At 48.3% G+C, this 22,928-nt stretch overlaps 1 protein-coding gene across 1 annotated transcript in view; it reads right to left on the bottom strand.

Moving 5' to 3' along the window:
- Positions 1-22,928, bottom strand: part of SEC14L1 (SEC14 like lipid binding 1) — a 527,341-nt gene that overhangs the window by 203,825 nt on the left and 300,588 nt on the right. Inside the window, exons 12-13 of the mRNA XM_078654623.1 lie at positions 4,463-4,634; positions 4,126-4,260 (exon numbers count right to left, since the gene is read on the bottom strand). Coding sequence (XP_078510749.1) covers positions 4,126-4,260; positions 4,463-4,634 — 307 coding nt within the window. The remainder of the gene's footprint in view (positions 1-4,125; positions 4,261-4,462; positions 4,635-22,928) is intronic.

Below are 22,928 nucleotides of genomic sequence, written 5' to 3'. Positions count from 1 at the left end.
TCTACCTTCTGGAGACGCTGATCTTCGACGTTTAGGATGAGAAGATGGCTTGGAAGAGGAGAATAAGCCCTTGGAACTCTTCTCACCACGGGTTTCTCTCTCCAGGAGGCCCAGCAACCTCATTTTCTCCCTTTCTCTTAAAGTTCTACTAGAAAGGTTGAGGCAGTGATAACAATCCTCCACCTTATGAGAAGCTGGAAGACACACCACACAAACAGAGTGTGGATCCGTTTTTGACATCTTCTTCCCACAGGAAGGACATTTGTAAAATAAAGGTGGCATTCTGACTAAAAAATACCAACAGTTAGTCAGAACAAGATAGAAAACACCACCAAAATATTCTTTTGTCAAAAAAAGGTAAGAAAAAACCAACTTCTGACAGAAAATACTACAAATGAGCAGAGCTCAAGTTCCAGGTTCCTCACAGAACAAGCCGGAAAAAAGAACTGACCTAACTGTCACCTGTGGTGCATGATGGGAACAGAGTTCTCCTAGAGGCCTTAAAGGCAAAGTGTGCAGATTCTCTGGGGCCTTAAAGGCAGGGTGCCAGTCTGATTTTCTGTACACAGACAATTTTTCATATGCAGCCTTTTAGGCTAATAACTGTTTACAACAGGTTCTTTGATGAAAATAAAAGTTTTTCATGGTTATGAAATGCATTTTGGGCTCATGCCTGTTTATTGCATTTATATTTAGCATATTTTCATGCTTCAGAACGTGTGTAAGGTTGGCTTTATTAGCCTATGTGTATATGTTAGGCTGCATATTATGGTTGTTATACATGTATATGTGTATAATTATTTTAGTACAATGTACTTTTTGATATATTTACACATATATATGTATATTGTTATGTGTTCCGGGTTCCCGCTCATGGGCGGAGATAATTCAGTGCTTATGACTATTAATGAGTATCCCCTGGAAGAGAACGAGATGATCCACTCCAGGGCCTTTCTTTGGATTCCAGTGTTGCTGAGGCGCTGTATTAGTGTGCGGTGGCATACGGTGTCGAAAGCTGCTGAGAGGTCCAGGAGGATGAGGGCAGCTGTTTCCCCGTTGTCGAGCAGGGACCTGATGCCGTCAGTAGCTGAGATGAGGGCGGTCTCGGTGCTGTGGTTTGCTCTGGAACCGGACTGCGAGGGGTCGAGGGATCCGTTTGTCTCGAGGAAGGCGGAGAGTTGTTTGTTGACGGTCTTCTCGATGACTTTGGCAGGAAAAGGGAGGAGCGAGATGGGGCGGAAGTTCTTGAGGTCCGTGGGGTCAGCGGTGGGTTTCTTCAGGAGGGCGCTGAGCTCGGCATGTTTACAGTTCTCCGCGAAGGTGGCGGTTATGAAGGAGCTGTTAATGATGTCCCGGAGTTGGGGTGCGATGATGGAGTCGGCTTTGTTGAAGATGTGGTGTGGACAGGGGTCGGTTGGGAAGCCGGAGTGGATGGTGTTCATCATGCGGGTGGTGTCTTCAGTGCTGACCGGGGTCCAGGTGCAGATGGTGGTGGTGGGGGGCGCTGGTTCGGTGGTTGGGTGAGTGGTCTGTGCACTGAAGCTGTTGTGTATGTTGGCGATCTTGCGGTGGAAGAACGAGGCGTGTGAGTCGCAGAGGTCTTGCGAGGGTTTGATGCCGTTGTTACAGGCGCTGGGGTTGGAGAGCTCTTTACGACGCTGAAGAGTTCCTTGCTGTTGTGGGTGTTGTTGTCTAGTCGTTCTCTGAATGTTGTCCTTTTGGTGGTTAGGATCAGCTGGTGGTGTTTGCGGATGTCGTTCTTGAGGGCTGTCATGTTTTCTGTTGACTGGTCGTGGCGCCAGGCTTTCTCGAGGGTACCGCAGGATTGCTTGGAGTTTTTGAGGTCGTTGGTGAACCATGAGGCTTTCCTGCTGCCAGGTCTGCTGGGAGGATTCTTCAGCGGTGCAAGGTCATTGGCGCAGTTGGTGAGCCACTGTGTGAGGTTGCGGGCTGCTTCGTTGGGGTCCGTCGTGTTGGTGGGAGTGTTCTGGTTAAGGGAGGTGGTGAGCTGGTCTGCGGTTATCTTGCTCCAGCTTCTTCGGGGAGCCTGTTGCGGGTGGTGGTGGACCCATTGCACTTGTAAGAGGGATTAGAGATCCCCTTGTAAGCACCTGCAGTGAGTGACTGTCCCCACTTGTTAAGAGTTGTTTGGGGGTGTCTATGGGTCCCCTATGTCCCCTCCAGAACGTAGCCATCAGGAAACACACTGACAGTGCACCACCTGATAGCTTCTTTGCCTTTGCACCTGCATCAATAGTACACATATCATAAGACAAGGACAACCATATTTGCCCACAGGGACCAGAGTCAACATATAAGATATGTACATCAGTCCTGTGGGACTCGCACTCAAAAACCTCCTAGTTATTTAAAGGAATCCAGTAATTAATAACAAACATTTTTTTTACATTCACAAAATGTTGAAAAACACTGAAGACCAGAAGGAACAACGATAGACCTCTGATGGTTTTCAGTACATTACATATAATGGCAAGTTATATCCAGTAATATGTGAGTAAGTGAACCAAGTGCAGCCGACGCAGCTCTTATTGGACACCTTTAAATAACTAAGAGGTTTTCGAGCCTGAAGGAGTCCCACTGGACTGGTGTGCATATCTCATATGCATCCATATTGTGGTGCGGGCACAGAGGCAAAGATTCCCTCAACTGCTTGGGGCCACAACCCCATGCAAATAAGGTAACGCCCTATTGACATTGTACTGACGCTACATATGCGCCAGAGCTATTCGTATTGCAGAATGGGCCGCACAAGCGTCTACGGCCCATTCTGTAATACTTAAGTGCCCCAGGGGGCGCACAAAGCAGGCGCACATGCCTGTTACCCCCTAGGAGCACTTTCTATAATAACGGCCCCTTCGGTATTCGCTTCACGCTACTTGCCCTCTCTTGTGCCCAGACATCTGCAAAAAAACGATTTTGCTTCCGTGTTATATGAGCGAGCAATGGCCATGGCCGCCAGCATTGTGTGCCCCGGGGCACTTTAGTATTACAGTAGGGGTCACAGATGCTTATATGTCCCCTTCTGTATTACAGATAGCGCAGGCGCAGATGTAGCGAAAGCCCTATCTCAAGAAGGCAGGCGTTCCCTCATTTGCTTGGGGTCGTGGCCGTAAGCAAATAAGGGAAATTCTTTGCCTCTGCACCATGCAGTATTTTGGATGCAAAGGCAAAGAAGCTCTCAGGAGACGCCTTGAAAGTAAGGCACAAACGGGGGTAGCACACTGTCAGAACCTTTTGAGGGAAGAAAGTGGGTCCTACGGATCACCAAGACATTCCCTTGCAGTCACTAACTGCACTGGGCTGTCAGAGGAGCTGTAATCCCTTTTGAAAGTGCAGGAAGATGCAGCCTGCACTGTGAAACACAGAACAGCTGATTAAGGCAGCTCCGTATATCACTTGAATTTGCTACTCCAAGCGCACTTTAACATAATAGGCCACACTTTCTATATATGCGCTGGCGCAACTGTTTAAAAGTGCGCCGGAGAGCAAACAGGATAAGTGAATCCTATATCTAATAGGGCCCCAAATTTTTATGCTTGCGCTCTATTCTCTGCACAGGCCATGTATTGCAGTCGGGTGGGGGTGGGTGGGGCTCACAGATGTCAGCCTATCTTCTGTCCAGGCCCGGCTCTGATTCCACGGATACGGGCAGGTATATGGGGATATTTAAGGATCTGTATAATTGTGAAAGTCACTTAGTGAAATCTGTATTTGTTACCGAGGAGATTTTCAAGTAGATATTTGTATCAATTCGGGCTTGGCCAGCAGAGCTGCTTGTTTAAGCGACCAGCTTGGATGATAGCACTTCGCATCCACTCCTTATTAATAACATTTATAGAGCATACGTTCACTGAGGTTTACCAGTGCTGGACAATACAAGAACACAAATTAATAGAAAAACCAAGACTCAGCTTATTTTTTAAAGCAATGGGGAGGGTGCAAACACATTTTCTTCTCATCAATGAGCATTTTGCCATAATGCTAGGATATATACTCTGTGGTGTTTCTATGTTGTGGGCAATGCCTGGCTGACGACCTGTCAAATGTTATAAATTCACAGGCAGTATCTGCACAGAGAACATCTGGTAGGGCTTCTTTGCTTACCATGCACTCGCCACTGAGGAAATCTGGGATAATCTCTTTGTCGATATAATCCACCAAGCCACCAGGGCCCTGATAATCATTTCCAGCATAAATGAGGAATTTCTTTCTGGTATTGTCGTCTATGAAAGGACTCACCTGCAGGGGAAAGAAAATAAATCTGCTCAAAGCAAAAGCCTACGAATTCCTCTAGCAAATCCTACTAGCAAGGTTGGCTACTGTTCTAAAATAAACAGCTGCTTCTTATTGTGGCTGGTGTTACTTTTCTCTATTACATTTATATAAAAGTGCAAAACATCTTTGCCAAAACACCAATGTTATCAATGATCTCCAAACTTACTAGTGTCCAGAGGACAGGGAAGACCCTGGGGGCTCTGAGGATGAGAAGACGTCCCAGTGTTTCTGGGTAATTGGCCTCAACAACCTCAATAATTCGGAGTAATGCTTTGACACCAGGCCTCCACAAGTGCCTCATGTTTAATCCCTCAAGGTCCACCAAGCAGGTCCAGGAGCTTAAGTGAGGAAAGAAGAATGGAAAACATCAGATATTATAATCAAACTGACTTGCTGTCATAATGATGACCACACAATCTACTAAGTGTGTTGCACCAATTATAGCACATTTGGAATCCACCAATTACCTACTTACACGTTTGCATTACATTGAAAAGAATTTAATGCACACCAAAATGCATACCCTCCCCCAACACCGCGCCCATCATCACCTTGGACATTATTATGTCCACCCTTCTCCAACTGAAAGAAGAATTTCACTCCATTAAAGAGTTGCTCATCACACACCCCATCAGACACCCCCCCCCATCACCACCCTTACCACACCTAACACCACGTCCCCCTCACCGCCTACTCGCCCTACCACACAACTCTCCACACACCGGACTTCTATCCCCCCTCGCAACACCAACAATCGCAATAACAATTGCAATCTCATTACTACCAAGCGCAATATTCCTCCTTCCTCTACACCTAACAACACTTCCTCCACACCTCCTTCTCGCCTCATCACACATCTTTCCCCAACTTGGACTTCTACCCCTTCTTGCAATACCACCAATCGCCCCAGACGCACCACCAACACGATCTCTGACCTTGACGTACACACCCTTCTCCACTCTTACGACCCGGCTCCCCAAAAGCCACTAGCTACCAACAACATGTCCATCCCAACGATTATATCTAACCACCTCAGGCACCTAAAGGATAAAAACAGAGGCGCTGTCCCCAACAACCTCACTAATGTACCCCTCGTTTTGGAATCTTCCTCCACCCTTTGCACCCCTAGCCTTAAATGCATACTTCTCAACTGCAGATCGGCCCAAAGACATTCCACGGAGGTCGCCGAACTCATCATGTCCCTGGAACTGGACCTAGCCATCCTGACTGAAACATGGCTGTCTGACACCTCCACACCTATACTGGATATCCTAGTCCCCCCCAATTACTGTATCATTAGACTTGACAGGGACAAAAAGATAGGCGGTGGAATTGCCTGCATTTACAGAAGCAACCTCTCAGTCTCCAAAGTGACCGTCTCCTCTCTTACTTCCTGTGAATACCTCTGCCTTGATATCATCAGCGAAAGCAAACCGGTATGTTCACTACACATTATATACCACCCTCCTGGGGACAATCTCTCCTTCTCCCAACAACTCATGGACACAATTTCAGCCAACTCAGGACGTCAGCACACCCAAATTTTCCTTGGCGACTTCAATCTCCACTGGAATGACAACAGTGACACAGTGGTAAACAGCCTCAAAAGCTTTCTCAAAGCACTTGATCTCAACCAAATATGCAACAGCCCGACCCATAAGAGAGGTTCTACCCTTGACCTCATCATCTCCAAAGAGGGCGCTATTCAACTGGAGTCAATCCAACCTTGTGACTGGTCAGATCACCATATTGTCTCCTTCATCATCAAGGAAAAAACCAGACTTAATTCAGTTCAACCCCCTAAGCACAAAGTGTGGAAAAGAGACTTGAAGAAACTCAACCCAAACTCCCTACCACCTAACAGCTGCAATCGGCTACTTCCCCCTCCTGGCGATACAGACGTTCAACTTCTGACTGACTACTATCTCAATACTATGTCCACAATAATCGATGAGGTGGCGCCCATGCAACTGAAAAGAGTCTCGTCCAAGAAGACTTCCAACCCATGGTATGACGGAAGCCTCAATGAGGATAGTCGGGCGATGCGAATGGCAGAGCGCACCTGGAGGTCAGCCCCTTCTGCAGTGCACCTAAAAAATCTAAAGAAACAGAGAAACGCCTACTTCAGGATAAGAAAACGCTCAAAAAGAGACTTCTTCAGCCTCCAGCTCGCCCAAGCTAAAAATCGTCCAAGAAAACTGTTTGAGTTAGTCAGAACACAAACCAAAGAGCATCCCCAGACAATCAGCTCCATGGACGTTACTCCTTCCTGCGAAGACTTCTCTGCCTTCTTTACCCAAAAAACTGAGAGAATAAGAAGCAATCTCCTCAATGACGCTATCCTGTACTCCAACCCCCGACACTCAGCAATACCTCAACCAAAGAACAATGCTACTTGGTCTTCCTTTGACACTTACTCCGTAGAAGAAATTGGCAGACTGCTCAGCGCCTTGAAACCTTCCAATCACCTCTCGGACCCCCTTCCTGCTAACGCTGTAAAAGACTTCTCCCCTTGGCTTCTCCCACTCTGGTCTAAGATTATCAATAGCTCTCTTCAACAAGGATCCATCCCCAACGCCCTCAAAGTAGGCCAAGTCAAACCGCTACTAAAAAAACCAACAGCAGACCCCACTGATCTAAACAACTACCGCCCTATTACAAACATTCCCACTCTCGCTAAACTGTTGGAAAAATGCGTTCAACTACAACTGACTAAACACATAGATAAGTTTGATCTCCTAAACGCTCATCAGTCAGGCTTCCGAGCAGGGCACAGCACCGAAACTGCCATGACTCACATAGTGGACGATGCCCTCCAAATCCTAGACCAAAATGATACCTGTCTCCTCATCCTTCTGGATCTCTCCTCAGCATTCGATACAGTTAAACATGAGAACTTACTCGAACTGTTAAACACAAGAATGGGCATATCAGGGACTGTGCTTAAGTGGTTCACCTCATTTCTACACAACCGGACACAAAGAATCAAAAGCAACAACCTGCTGTCCTCTCCGGTTCCGGTATCGCTAGGCGTCCCTCAAGGATCCTCCCTCTCCCCAACACTGTTCAACCTAGTTATGGAACCTCTCACCACGTTGCTACAGGCTTCTAATGTGCACTTTCACATGTATGCCGACGACACCCAACTTTATCTCAAAATACAATCTCCCAAGGACATCATGCTGCTGAACACCACGATCAGTAACACCCAATCCTGGCTTGCAGAGAATCACCTCAAACTCAATGCTCTGAAGACCGAGTTTCTCCTGATCTCACCTCCCGCTAAAATATCCACGGCTCAAACATGGCTTAAGCAATTAACGGCTCTAAATGTACAGCCCATCGTAGTAGACTCTGCAAAATCTTTAGGCATAACACTTGACACCAATCTCAACATGCAGCAGCACATCAGCAAGGCAACCAAAGGAGCGAACTTCCAAATCAATACTCTGAGAAAACTTAAACCATTCCTTCCTGCCAAAGACTTCCAAACTGCAGTACAATCTATAGTCATCCCGCACATAGAATACGGTTGCACCGCCCTCTGCGGGCTCCCCCTAACTACGACGGCACCCCTAAGAGCGTCCCTTAACGCCGCAGCCAGACTCGTCACAGGCTCAAAAAAACACTCACATATCTCCCCGGACTTTAAATCACTGAACTGGCTACCTTTTGAAGCCAGAATCCAACTGAAAATCGCATGCATGACACACAAGGCTGTGCATCTGAATTCACCCGCCTACCTCACTCAAAAATTGACAATTTCGGGTGGCTCCCGAACTACTAGGAGCACAAGCAATCTGTTGCTGAAACCCCGAAGATTTCGGAAGGAAAAAACGTATAAACGCTCCTTTTCAGGAATGGCGCCCAGGATCTGGAACTCACTCCCTCCTGAAACAAGGCTCACCACCTCCAACACTATCTTTAAGAAGGAAGTTAAAGCGATCCTCATGGCAAAATACACATGACCTATTTCTACGTATCACTCATGAATCTGCGCTGTAAGTCCTGCCCGTCCATGGCCTATTGTACCCTGTATTATCGAATTACGTAATGTATACGCTCACTCTGTGTATTTTGTTATAATGTTTGATGCACCTGGTTGATTATGTTTATTGTTATATTGTTGACGCACCTGGTTGACTTTGCACACTTTACCCTCTCCACCTCAACGATCCTTACTTCCCTTCTACTCGCACCTGTGGGACTTTACATCCTGCACACACCCACCTCAACTAGGCCCACCTTTAAACTCTAGATACTCTAAACACGCTTTAGCAAGTATATGCTCCTTGCTATTGCACTTTATGCTATTGACACAACTGTTTGTCTATACTCAGTGTACCTACATTACCACACCTATGACCTACCTCATGTCCTTTGACCTACATATGTAACTAGCACCTTGTACCTAACTACCTCATATATTACTTTGTATATTCGCTTCTTTACTTTGTATTTTTACTTTGTATATTCTACTTTGTATTTTTTACTTGTAAAGCGCTCTGATATCTGCAAAGATCTTGTTCGCGCTGTATAAAACTCTCAAAATAAATAAATAAAATAAATAAATATAGACCAGAACAGGATTACAGAACAAAATCAGATCACACTTGAAGTGCAACTGAACCCAACTGCTTGAGTACTCTGTAGAGGCTTGTTAATTACTCAATGATTTGAGCAGCTTCCTAATTTCAGGTTGACAAAATTTGGTGCAGGTGTTTGCGCGCTTACGCTTTCAGTGACTTAGGGTCAAATAATATAAAGACCATCAGCTTACAGAAATGTATATGAAGCACATAGGACTTGGCTGAGAGACCAGCAGCAGATCAAGGAGTTAACTGATCAATGTGGCACCTGTCTCAAACAAAGTTATACGCATTCCAAGACTGAAGTATAACAGCACAAAGGGACATGCCCAGGCATAATGCAGTGAAGACATACCTGCCTGAGTTCCCAGTGACAGCCTAATATCCTGAACATATCTGAATATTCACTAGGGGTAGGCTGCATGCTTCATTACACATGCGGAACTGGCAATCACACTCTGGAAGATTTTTCTTTTACCACTAGGTTCCAGAAACGTGAGTACGAGTAATATTTGGCATCCCGAGCACCATTTTTGAACGAGGGCAGTTGCAGTCAGAGGGCTGCTACTCGAGTAGATTTGCTGCCACTCGAGTAGATTGTCTACTCACGCAGCAGCAAAATCAACTCAAATGACCACACGCTCTTGTGCACCGCATGGAGCCGTTTTCACAGATTTATCAGCACTGCTCATGCTACGCTTGCTTAATTGCAGCGTGAGCAGTGCAACGTGCATATTTTCCACCCTTTGGCAGAACTGCACAGAATCTTCAGGAGTTTTTATGAAACTCCTTAAATTCGGCCCAATCCTAATATTAACATCCGATCATACAGACAATGTCGGACCATTATGTGTGGGACACGATTCTGCGAAAGCAAGAGAACACCAACTGTACAAATTTTGTAGAGCTATGAGGTAAACAAAACTCCAACTCAACAGCTCCTCATCCCACATGTACAAGTGTAGAACTGGAAAACGTCTGAAGTACCAGTGCAGCCTATTCACTGAAGATCATCCAGGAGTGGTAAAGGCCTGAGGGAGATCGCACTGAAGCTGTCAACTACGCCCCTACCTAATGGTACTCCCACAAACGACAGCCTTAATGCTGCGGTGAGAAGTGGTGCGCAGAGTAGGTTGGGGAAAGAGCATGAAACTGGCAGATTGTACCACAAACTTGGGCTCTAAAGTTTACCGCTTTGCAGAGATCACAGAGAGATTTTGCCAATAAAGAGAGTGCCGCTTCAAAAGAATGCACATTAGGTGAGCTCTATCCACTGGGAACTGCACAGGTGCAGCTGACTCCGATGCAACCCTTAACAGTAACAACAGAGAGCAACTGCGCTTTGACCCAGATAAGGCTACTCTGTTACTGGGGGGTTTTGAGTACACTACAAAACCAAGGGAAAACAAACAAAAATGTGTAGCACCACATGAAGTACTCTGGCCGGGCCTCTTCTTTCTTCCTCACTGAAGGCGTTTCAGTACTGTATAATTTGGAGGGCTTTCACTGGATCCTGTTACACATGTGAGAATATTTTAATACGTAGGCCTCAATACCAGAGACAATTTGTGATGGTGGCCCATTCATTGAGGCACTTAAGTTGGATATATAATGTACCACAGTGCGATCAGGGGCGTCTGATGCAAGCAACATTGAACGTACACTGATAATGGGCGCACACACACAGTAGCTATCCCCAAATAGTTATAAGGGATCAAAAACCATACTGAACCAAGCTAACACAGAGAGGTTCTCAAAACAAGTGTCAACTACATAATCAGGTGAGGATGGCTGAATACAAGGCCTACAAAACATTGCATGCACGTCCAGATTTGGGGAAAAGCAGGTATTTTTTTGTTTTGTTTTATTTCTCAGTTTTAAAAAAAACACATACATAAAAAAAACCAAGCATCATACAGTTGTTATGAACATCCACAGTCCTCTCCTGTACAGTACAATGGGCATTCATTGAGACGTTGTTATACTGATCAGATGGACGCAGTACGTACATAAGAAACATCCAGTAGGGCACACAATACATTATGCTTGCCGTTAATTCTAATCACATTGTCCAGGAACATCCATCGGGCATATAGCAGTTACCTCTCATCCAGGTAGACGCAGGGGTATGCTGCAAACAGGGCAGCATTGGAAGTGCAACACATTGATAACATACCATATCTAAGGCACACATTTAGTCTTCATCTGAGCGTGCAAGCATGTACTCTGTATATGGCCCCCATATATCCCTTGGGCGGGACCTTACCGGTAAACTTTCTGAATAGCAAACCAGCTTGTCACGGCAGTACGCCATATCTAGTAACAATTGGTTGAGTTTAGGCGCAGGCCTGCCATCCCAGGACATGGCTACTCTGCGCTCAGCCAGCTGTAGAGAGAGCACTACAAGTTTACGAAACCCAGCCGGGACTCTGGAAACAGTACCTAGCAGACAGACCGCACCTCACGTTCAATCTGCACACCAGTCATATTCGTCAAGCACGTCGTCACTTCATCCCAAAATGCAAGAATTCGGGGGCACCTCCACGCCAGGTGTATAAAGTCAGCCTCATCAGCACCACAGCGCTTACAACAGTGAGAGGCTCTCAACTCACGCAATTGGGTCGGGGTATAACACATCTGGTGCAGGAACTTATAATGAATAAGTTTAAAATTACCGTTAACTGCAAAGCCCCCAGTCATACGACAGCCTTCCTCCCACTCCTCATCCGTCAGCGGCTGCGGCAAGCACTCATCCCACTTGGCCCTGGAATTATTCAGTGGGACACCCTCATCCATTTGCGAAATATGGTATAGACGAGAGACCAATTTCGTTGTGGTGGTTGCTGTATAAACGAGCTGTAGCGCCCCCAGCATAGCTGGCTCGTCGGGAAAACTCGGATAGAGGCTGCGCAACGCTGCCCGCAGCCTAGCATATATAAATGTTGGCATAGTCTCATTTGTTCCAGCTCTCTAAAAGGTGGGCAACGTGATGAACTTGCCACCTGTAAAGACATGTGCCATGACATGCACTCCTGCGGCATTCAGGACCTTCAGCGCCCCAGCCTCGCCCGTTACAGAGAGATTGGCGTGATGCAACAAAGGCATAGCAGGAGCATACAAAGGTAATCGCTGTGCTCTATTCCCAAGTTCCGCCCAGGCCTTAGTCATGAACTGCACCGTATCAACCTCACCCAGTTCATATACCGTATGTGGGTTCACAATCATCACCTTTAGTGGAATAGGGTGCACCGCGTCCGCCTCAACAGCCACATGCGGTGTGTATGGAGGTGCGTTCTGCCAGTAATAGGCAAACTGCGCCTGTGAGCAAAGGTAGTATAAATTCATATCCGGTACCGAGAAGCCACCCAGCTCGTAGGGCTTCGTCAAAGTCTCCCACCCAACACGTGATTTCTTTCCCCCCTAGGTAAGGGTGATCAGTAAGGAGCGCAACGTCTTAAAAAAATGTTGTGTTAAAAGGATAGGGACATTAACAAACAAATATAAGAATTTTGGCAGCACCACCATTTTAATTAAGGTAATCCTATCTGCAAACGTCAACGCAGCCGTATCCAACGAGTCACCTGATCCTCAAGTTTAGACACTGCCACACCATAATTGGCCCTAATAACTTCTTGCGGGTCCTGGTGCACCCCAATACCGGGATATCGCACAGGTTCAGAGGCCCATTCCAAGGGGTAATTCAACACAAATGGTACCATACACCGCGTGAGGGGAAGAATCACAGATTTACCCCAGTTGATGGACAGGCCTGAATACCATTCAAAACAAATGTATTCCCGTATGACTTGTTCGAGGCGCTGCTCTGGTTCCCTGATATACAAGACCATCTCGTCCGCATACATCGATACGGACAACGGTCTTTGATAAAACCGTAATGCTGATTCAGCATGCCTCTGTCGTAGTACACATGCTCCAGTACAAGTGCAAATATCAGGGGTGAAAGTGGGCACCCCTGCCGAGTGCCCCTACAAATTGGAAACCCTTCCGAGACATGACCATTTACCCGTACACGGGCCATCGGGTTCGTATATAGTAGTCGTATCCAGCTGGTAAAAAAATAAGGCACCCCATACGGTGTAGAACAGCGAACATATAGGTCCATGCAATCGAATTGAACGCTTTTGCGGCGTCTAACAAAACTGCCACCGCTGGCAGGTCAGGTTTCAGAAGATGTAACACTGCAAATAGCGCCCTCAAATTATGGGCTGTGGAGCGCGTAGGAATAAAACCCGACTGGTCCGGGAGGACCATGACAGTAAGCAGGAGACGCAGTCGCGTTGCAAGTACTTTCGCAAGTATTTTCACATCAGTATTCATCAACGATAATGGCCTATATAACTCACATTTATCCGGCGGCTTGCCCGGCTTCAGTAACGCAACTAGAAGCGCCTCCCAGAGTGTAGCAGGTAACCGTTGTTGTTCAAAGGCCTCTATGTACATAGCCGCTAGATGCAGGAACAACAAATCAGTGTACTCCTTATAGAATTCAGACGGCAGGCCGTCTGTTCCCACAGCCTTCCCATTTGGCAGCGCCGCGATGGCATCCCTAATTTCCTCCGCAGTGATGTGGTGCGTCAGAAAATCTTGTTGCGCTTTAGACAGCCAGACCAAGGCCACATCACCTGGTATCGTGCAATGTCTTCTTCACCAGCCGTTGTCCTACTCCCATACATTGTTTTATAATATTGAACAAAATGACCCAGTATATCCGTAGCACCCGTTATAGACCGGCCATCTTCTGTAAGGACTTGCAACTCGCAGTACCTAGCCCATAGTTCTTTGACCCGTTCGGCCAATGCCCGCCCCAGCCTACCACCCTCGCCATAATACCTAGCTTTGCTTCTACGAGATAAATGCCGTACTTCCTGCTCCGCCAAGTCATTATATTCATTCACTTGCAAACGTACGGCAGCCAGAGTGGCTGCCGCAGGTGCCTCCTCGTATTGCCGCTCAAGCCGAGACAACTCACGTTCCAATCGCATCATAGAGTCCCTCAGTGACTTAAGGACCCCTGCTTGCAGACCTATGCAAGCCCCTCTAATGGTCACTTTAAATGCCTCCCAGACGACCCATACACTTTGCACAGACGCATCATTTTCGTCAAAGTAGTGTTCTATAGCCTCCCTTACAACTTCCCTTAAACACCGGATCCAACAGGGCCAAGGACTGCAAACGCCATCTAAATGGGGCCGGAGCATAGGTGGGAATGTGTATGTCAAGGAGCACAGGGGCATGGTCCGACAATGTGCGGGGTAGGTGTAGGACTCGCGATACCCACGCAGTGACATCTCGCGTTGCCAACCAATCCAGGCGAGACCATGTGTTATGCACGTACGTGTAGCACGTCCCCTCCCGCACCCCAGGGTGCCGCAATCTCCACACATCAACCAATCCCAAGTCATACATACCATCTCGCATAGCCTGCGTCGCTTTTTTGACATGAGCTCTAGCTTGAGAGTGCCTATCCATATCCAGGTCTAATACAACATTAAAATCCCCCCCACAGAGAATCGCAGAGGCTGGCAGAGCATATACTTTGTTCCACAGTCTTTTATAAAACTCCGGTTCGTCTATGTTAGGACCATAAACGTTAACCATGGTGATGAGTGTGCCACATAGTCTCCCCTGCACTATAATATATCTGCCACCTGCGTCAACCTCTTCATAAGTAGTCACAAACGGGCCACCTTTTTTAATCAACACCATGACCCCCCTCGCATACGAAGAATAGGAGGCGGCAATCCGCACCCCAGCCCATTTTCTAGCCACACAGAATGCAGTATGGTCGGTTAGGTGCGTTTCTTGCAGGAATGCAACCTTAACATTGTGTCGATCTAAGTAAGCCAGCACCTGTCTAGTTTTTTGGGGATTGTTGAGTCCTCGGACGTTCCATGTAATACAAGTAAGCTTACCGTCCCCAGCCATCATAGATCAAAGCGTAATAGCAAGCAACATAGTGAGGCAGCAAACCCATCAGAAAATACAAGAGAGGAAAGATCAGCATCACACTCCACACAACTGTACGGACAAAACAGCTCCCAAAGTCCCCCCCACCCCAACCCCCACATCCCCTCAACACATCATCTCGTTCAAAAAAGAGTCCGACCAACCCCCTCCCCACCTTCCCCTGAACGACCCCACTCCCCTATCCATCCCAAACATCCAATACCCCCTCCCACTTCAGCTCCCCCAACATGCCAAAGCTCCCCCAGCTCACACAGGAACGGGCATCACAGCAGTCAGGATACAGCAGAACAGGCAAGACAACCAGTACCCAACCGTATATATGTCAGCCATGATTCCCACCACCCACATTCAAAAGTGCGACCCAGTAGATGAATAAAGAAACAGGTCAGCAGTGTCTACCCCCAAATGCAGCATTACATCTTAACATCCTAAATAGAGTCTAGAGTATAACAAGAGTCTAATGTCCGGGATACCCTCACGGCCGCCACTTCACTCCTCTCAGCACTCCACCTCATCCAGTCCCTCCTCATCAGGCATCGCAGTAGAGTCGCGTTTCTTACGTTTCAACTTTTTAGCAAAGTCCATAGCAGCCTTCGGGGAGGAGAAAATCTTGTGATCGGCCGCGGCGCCGATTCGCAGCCGTGCTGGATACAATATGGCGTATGGCACCCCCTCGTTCCGCAGAAACTGTTTCACCGTTCCAAACTCCATCCTTGCCGCTTGAACAGTTACGGTGAAATCCGGGAAAAATGCAAGCGTATTTCCCTGGTGCTCAATGGTGCCCTTCTCCCTGGCCAGTCGAAGTATTGTATCGCGGTCCCTGTAATTTAAAACTCTAGCTATTATTGGGCGAGGTGGTGCCCCAGGGACAGGTCTAGCAGCTAAGGAGCGATGGGCTCGTTCAATAATAAACATATTGGACAAGTGTTCTGTGCCAAATATGTCAGTGATGAGGCGCTCCATGTAGGACTCCATTTTACCCACGTTGGTGAATTCCGGCAGTCCCGTGACGCGTATGTTATTGCGTCGGGACCGCGCCTCCAAGTCCTCATTCTTGGCCTAGATTAAAGATAGCACCTTTTCCATATTTAATGTTTTATCTGTAAAACTGTAGTTAAACCATCCTCCGCAGCAGAGACCCTCTGCTCCACCTCTCCCATGCGTGCGGTCTGTTTTTCAAGTTGCAAAGACATATGCTCCAGCCGATTATTAACAGTAGCCATCGCCCCCTCTATTGACTGCAATGTCCGTTACATGGCCACCAGCGTAGCCTCTAACGTGGGTGAGCTCTCTGACGCAGTGTCCGCCTCTGAATCAGAGGCAGCTTTTTGTGGTGTTTTGGGCACCCGCCTAGCCTCAAAGGAGAGCTTGGTTTGGTGCCTGTCCGTCCTCCCCATCGTCGCAGGGCACTTAACGGGCGGCAATGAGAGGGGTGGAGTGAATCTGCACACGCAATCCAATGGGGGAGTAATGTAACACAAGGAGTCAGGGTGCCCCCCTGCTCCCGTTTAGCTGGCAGCTGCAAGCAGTGGAATCATCTAGGCACAAACGCAGTTCTCCAGCTAGTCAGTCAGCAACACTGTTAAGGCACCAAGGTACCCCAAGACTAAACTGGATTATAGCAAGACTCTCAAAAGGAGGGAAGACACTACTGCCAAAGTTGTAGTCAGACACTATGTAGGCAAGGAGGGAATGTAACAGTCAGCACTCACTATGGGCCACCACCATATAGGATCTCATCAAACAATTCCCAGCAGTGCAATAACTGTAACCACAGCCCTCGCAGCCAGTGGCGGCAATGGTATAAGGTTCACTACCTCAGATGTCGCACCCGATGTTCACCGCCAGGCCCAGGGCTCCACGTGGTTTGAAGGTCCAACACAGGTCGACTGTAATTACGGGCTCACCGGCATCATTATCGCCCCACTGTACCGCTCACCGGCATTATTATCGCCCCACTGCACCGCTATAAGGGAGCGCGCCAACAGAGTTTCAAGTCAATTGGCGGCAAAATGGTAGCTACCTCCAGCCCCGGTACCTGGCCGCGCACCCGACAGCCAGACGGGCGCTGCCTCAGCCCTAGGCCCAACCTCACCTCCGCAGACCTGAGCTCTGGGAGACACCGCCCCACTCACCGCGCCCGGCGCAGACAGGCACCGCCACCAGAGCCTCAGGGGTTCCACCGCAGGTCCGTGGATGGAGTCCCGATCTCTCGAGGCAGCAGCCGCCGCCGCAGAACCGCACCGGGAGCCTCTGCCGGCACACCGTCCCGCAGCAGCTCAGATGAGGGCCCACAACGGGCACGCAGATGTCGGCCGCCGCAGCTCCCCAGCCGCAGCCTAGAGGTCCCGCAGGCAGAGCCGCCCACCAGCTCGCTGAGAGGCCCGCCGTGGATCAGGCGGGCCCCGACGTTGCCGCACCTGTCCCAGCCACTGTTGAGGGATCACAGCAATGGCCCCCACCGGCACCACAGGCGCCAGCAGTCCGGACAGTGCTCCACACGATGCTGCAGATATTCAAGCCGCCCCTCCGTCCCGCGGCCTACCGGGACTCGGCGGCCGCCATTTCAGAACCTTCAATGTGGCAGAGAGCAACGTCACAGTTCATGTGCTCAGAGGAGGATTCCGAGATAGGTAAGCACACCAAAAGTTGTAGCAGTTAACACGAAATCCACCACAGCACTCTAGATGTCGTTTATGAGGTATGATACAGCGGATATTTGTCGGATATGAGCTCGATCAAGCAGAGCCTCACATCAGTGCGGCCATCTTGCTGTGCGCCCTCTAGCGCCCCCCAGTGGAAAAGCAAGGTATATTCAAACTGACACACAAACAGAATGCAGCATAAGAAAGTTCCATTACAATAGAGGAAATTATGGAATCTATTAACCCCTTCGCTGCGGCAGCAATTCCACAGCGCGGCCATGGCTGGTGACGGAGCGGTTCCGTCACCAGCATGGGAGGGGTTAATGAACTTACCACAAGCCAGAACCCAGAGATGGATTACCCGGAGTTGTACCAGTGTTCGGGAAACAACTGAAAAATATATGCTACTGGTTTACCCAGAGGAATCAGAGTTAGGTGGACTGCCCAAGTTCAGGATAGAGGCACTGATAACAGCATTGCTGAAACTGGGCAAAGATCCTTTGTATTACAAAAGCATACAGGCCACTGTCTTTGCCTAACTTGGACAATAAGGTTCTGAGTAAGCATGTAGGCCACTGTCTTTGCCTAACGTGGACAATAAGGTTCTGGGTAAGAATGTAGAATCAAATTATCTATAACTTCGGATTAAGGATCAATGCATTTGTTTCCCAGGCAGGAGAACTACTCTCAATGTTAGATGTAGCGCATGTAATGGGAGAATTCATGGATTCAGTGAAGGAAATTACATTAATCGATTTGGACACAGAAAAAGCATTGACAAACAAGTTACTTAACTTCGGTAATAATATATCTGTAAGAGACATATGTAGTTATAGATTCCTTACCTTAGAATTAGCCCCAGGCGTCCGACGTTGGTTTCGAGGTCGCTGGAATTTCGTCGCGCTGTCTACTCAGACGCCACCCATGAGCACTGACGTAAGTTCTGAAACGACTTTCCACGCCAGAAGCGTAGAGTCATGCAAGACACTGACCACTGGTGCACAGAAATAGAGACCTGAAAGGGAGTCCCTATCCCTAGAAATCGTTCTCAGAGCGGGGAGGATGGGAGGGGTGGTAAGGAATCTATAACTACATGGGTCTCTTACAGATACATTTTACCTTAGAATAGGTACCCCAGCAATGTCAACCCCGGAGGTGGGTCTGCGAACTAAGTACACACCAGAAAGTCCTAGAGAACAGAACACCAAAATAGCCAACTCTCCGGACTTGGCTGTCCAGGCAATAGTGTTTGGTGAACGTGCGCAGTGATGCCCACGTGGGTGCCTGACATATGTCAAGGAGTGGGACTACGCCCAAGGCAGTAGTAGCTGCATTAGGCCTGGTGGAGTTGGCATGCCGTTCCACTGGAGCGTCCTTTTTCGCTAAGGAGTAGCAGATTTTAATGCATACGACAACCCATCAAGAGTTGGTGCCTTTTTGTACAGCCTGACCTTACTTGGCGCCCACAAAGCCATCAAAGAGTTGATTGTCCACCCGGAAATCTTTTGTGTGGTCTAGATAGAAAGACAGCGCACGTTTTGGATCCAGGCGGTGGAATCTCGCCTTCTCTTTGGAAGGGTGTGGAGGTGGGCAGAAAGTGGACAAAGTGATGGTTTGTCCTATGTGGAAAGAGGTAACCACTTTGGAAAGAAAAGAGGGTCTTGTGCAAAGGACTACTTTGTCCGGATGAACAGCAAGAAAAGGAGGTTTTGAGGACACAGCCTGAAGCTCGCTCACCCTGCGAGCAGAAGTGATGGCGACAAGGAAGGCAGTCTTCAAAGTAAGAGCCTGATAGGGCAGTTATGTAGAGACTCAAAGGGAGAACACATAAGGAATGTCAAAACAAGATTAAAGTCCCACTGGGGCATTACGAAAGGAGAAGGAGGAAAGAGATGAGTAATGCCCTTTAGAAACAATAGTGGACTTGAAAAGAGAAGGCTATCAGGAAGGCAAAGACAGGCAGATATAGCTGAAAGGTAGCCTTAAAGAGTGCCCCGGGCAATGCCCTGCTGGCCTAAAGAGAGGATGAAAAAGAGTACCTCTGAATGGGGGACAGAAGGAGATCCACGGCCTTTGCTGTGCACCATGCCACAAACTTGTTCCATCTACAGGCGTATACAGACTTGGTTGAGGGATGCCTGGCTGCCAAGAAGACATTACAGACTTCGGGTGGAAGGTAAAAAGCTGTCAACTGGCGCTCAATCTCCATGCAAGGAGGATCGATGGCCATGCTCAAAAGCTCGGGGTACCAGACTCTTCATGCCCAGTTTCGAGCTACAAGAATGACTTTGGTCCGGTCACGTTTGATCTTCTTCAGCACTGTGGCCAGAAGTGTTTCCGGCGTAAAGGCGTACAGGAGGACGAAAGTCCACTCGCGCGTGGCCGAGCGAGTGCCACCTTTGAAATTCCAACGTGCAGAACAGCTGACATTGCACGTTCCCTTCGTTGGCGAACAGATCTAACCAAGGCTCTTCCAACTGCTGAAAGAGACCTTACACCACCTCTGAGTGGGGAAACCATTCGTGATCCATCATGCACCGACGGCTGAGCTTGTCCGCCCTGGCATACAGAGAACCTGCCAGGTGTTGAAACACCAGGGACATGCCCTGATGTTCTAGGCACGTCCAAAGGCGAAGAGCCTCTTGACATAAGGTCCACGAACCCACTCGTCCTGTTTGTTGCAGTACCACATGGCGGTGGTGTAACCTGTGAACACCTGCACTACTCTTCCTTTGATAGAGAGAAGGAATACCTTCAGTGCCAGACAAATCGCCCGGAGCTCCAAAAGGTTGATGTGGAGGCCGAACTGCGCCGGAGACCAGAGTCTCTGATCTTTGCCTCTCCCAGGTGGCCGCCCAATCCCAAGAGTGACGCATCGGTCACCACTGTGAACTCTGGTTGGGGAAGGGAGAGTTATCTGCTGCTGACCCAATCTTGGTTTGTCAATCACCACTGCAATTGACGTGCGTCAAAAAGATTGCCCTGATGCAGCACCCACTGTAACTTCAGGTCCCAAGGAAAAGCCTGCATATGCTACCTGGCATAATCCACCAGCAGGATGCAGGAGGCAATCAGGCCCAGCAGCATCAGGGTCATTCTCACCAAAATCCGAGATAGAGGATGAAACATCGGTATCATAGCCCGAATATTCCAGACTCGCTGTTCAGGAGGATAAGCCAGAAACTGCGTTGTATCCAGAACCGCTACAAAGAAAAGGAGCTTCTGAGAGGGAGTCAAGTGTGACTTCAGCACATTGATAGTGAACCCCAGCGAGTGCAGGAGGTTTGCAGTAGTCTGGAGGTGGGAGATGACAGCCTTCATGGGTACCAGAAAGTAGTAGGTGTAGCAACCACAATGTACTTCTGGCACAGGGAACCTTTTGATAGCTCCCTTGACCAAGAGAGCTGCAATTTCCTGGCGGAGAAGGGCCAAGTGATCCTCCGACATGCGATGGAAGGATGGTGGCACGGACGGAGGGGTAGGCTCGAATGGGAGGGAGTAGACCCTTCGGACTATCTACAAAACCCACCTGTCCGACGTGATCGTTTGCCAGTGGGGGAGGTGATTGCGAATCCTGCCATCCACTGGCCTCTGGTGGCCCTGAAAGGTCAGACTAGGAGGGTTGCTCCAAGGGGGGGTATGGGTGTAGTGGACCACCCGCTGGGCCCAGACCCACGCTGCTGGGTCCCACATCCACAGCCACGCACAGGCTGGGCAGCTTGCATGAACCGGTGGCTAGAATGGGACGAACGTGGTGGGGCACCCCTTCCGTAGCCGCGGAAGGGGCGAAGAGAAGACTGCGTGGGGCGAGAGGTCGTCGCGAGGCCCAAAGATCTGGCTGTAGCCCTAGAATCCTTGAAGCGCTCGAGCGCAGAGTCTGCCTTATCACCAAAATGGCAACGGCCATCAAAGGCAATCTCCAGTAAGGCGGATTGTACGGCCACAGAAAAACCTGACATCCTCAACCAGACGTAGTGCCTCAGGAAAACTGGCGTGGAAACCGTTCTTCCCAGTGTCGGCGGTATCCTTTTAGATACTTTTGAATCTCTTGGGCTTTCGCAAATGGTGCGTAAACCCACACATGAGGCAGGACACACACTGGATGGAATTTTTACATCTATACCGAGCTTGATAGTAAAAGACATCCAGCCTCTTTCCTGGACGGATCACTCCATCATCCTTTAATTATTCTTTCCCTATGGTACCAGTGGTCGCTGCAGACATAGCCCACTCAAATTTGTACAAAGCCTGGAATAGGATGATGGATGGGACCATGCACCAGATCTATTTCGATAAGTCTAGACTTAAGATTAGTAGAAATGTAGATTTAGCAGTGACCAAATACACAAACTGGCTTCATGAAGCCTTCAAGGCCACAGTGCCTATTGGGAAAATTTCAGGGAATCGGCAATCCCCCTTTGCGCCTTGGTTTACAGAGGAATTGCGACTGGAAAAACAAAATTGTTGTAGATTGGAAAAACGTTGGAGAGCACAATATGATACTCTTGAAAAAAGTAATTATAACTCTGCACTGGCCAAATACAAGAGGATGTCGATTACAGAAAGAAGATATTATTTTGCTGGTCAAATTGAGAAGGCTAAAAATTCAACTAAAGAATTATTTGGGATTGTAGAGAAGCTCAGCTCAAAGTTTCTGTGATGATATACCCACGACGTTCAGGAATTAAGTTAATAACATTTATGAAACCTTAGAGGCCAAGGCTACACAGGAGTTTACCGAGATCAATCCAATCACTGACCCCTGTAAAAATACGTTTCACATTTTCTCACCGGTTACTAGTGAGCAAGAAAAATTAAATCTGGATCCCCCTTGGATCCTTGCCTCCCTGCAGTATTAAGAGGTATAGCCAAGGAGGTCAGTCCTTTTCTTTTGGAATTTTTGAACACCCTATTCACCTCAGGAACTTTTACCGTCAAATGGAAGGACGAATCGATCCACCCATTGATAAAAAAAACCAAGACTGGATGCATCTGACCCTCAAAATATTCGACCTATTGTTAGCCTGCCCTTTCAAGCTAAGATAGTGGAGAAAGTTATGAATAAACAACTAGCTCAGTTTGTTCAAGAAAATGACCTGCTTGATTCCACGCAATTCGGCTTTCGTCCAGAACACAGTACGGAAACGCCTTGATAAAGGCTACTGAAGAAATCAGGACAGGGATGGACAGTGGTGGCGCCGCCGCTCTAATCCTTTTGGATCTCTTGGCGGTGTTTGACACTGTCAATCACCATCTAGTGCAATCCCGCCTGAGAACGCTAGGGGTAAAGGGTTTAGCTCTGTCCTTGCCAACATCTTTTCTGACCGAAAGTACACAAACAGTGGCTCTGGATGGCTTCAAATCAACACCCTATGTACTGCTATGTGGGGTTCCACAGGGCTCATCACTC

The sequence above is a fragment of the Lissotriton helveticus genome, chromosome 7 (genome assembly GCF_964261635.1).
Source record: "Lissotriton helveticus chromosome 7, aLisHel1.1, whole genome shotgun sequence".
NCBI classification, from domain to species: Eukaryota; Metazoa; Chordata; class Amphibia; order Caudata; family Salamandridae; genus Lissotriton; species Lissotriton helveticus.
Note: the sequence above shows the minus strand (reverse complement) of the source record. Positions and strands in the feature narration are given on the sequence as shown.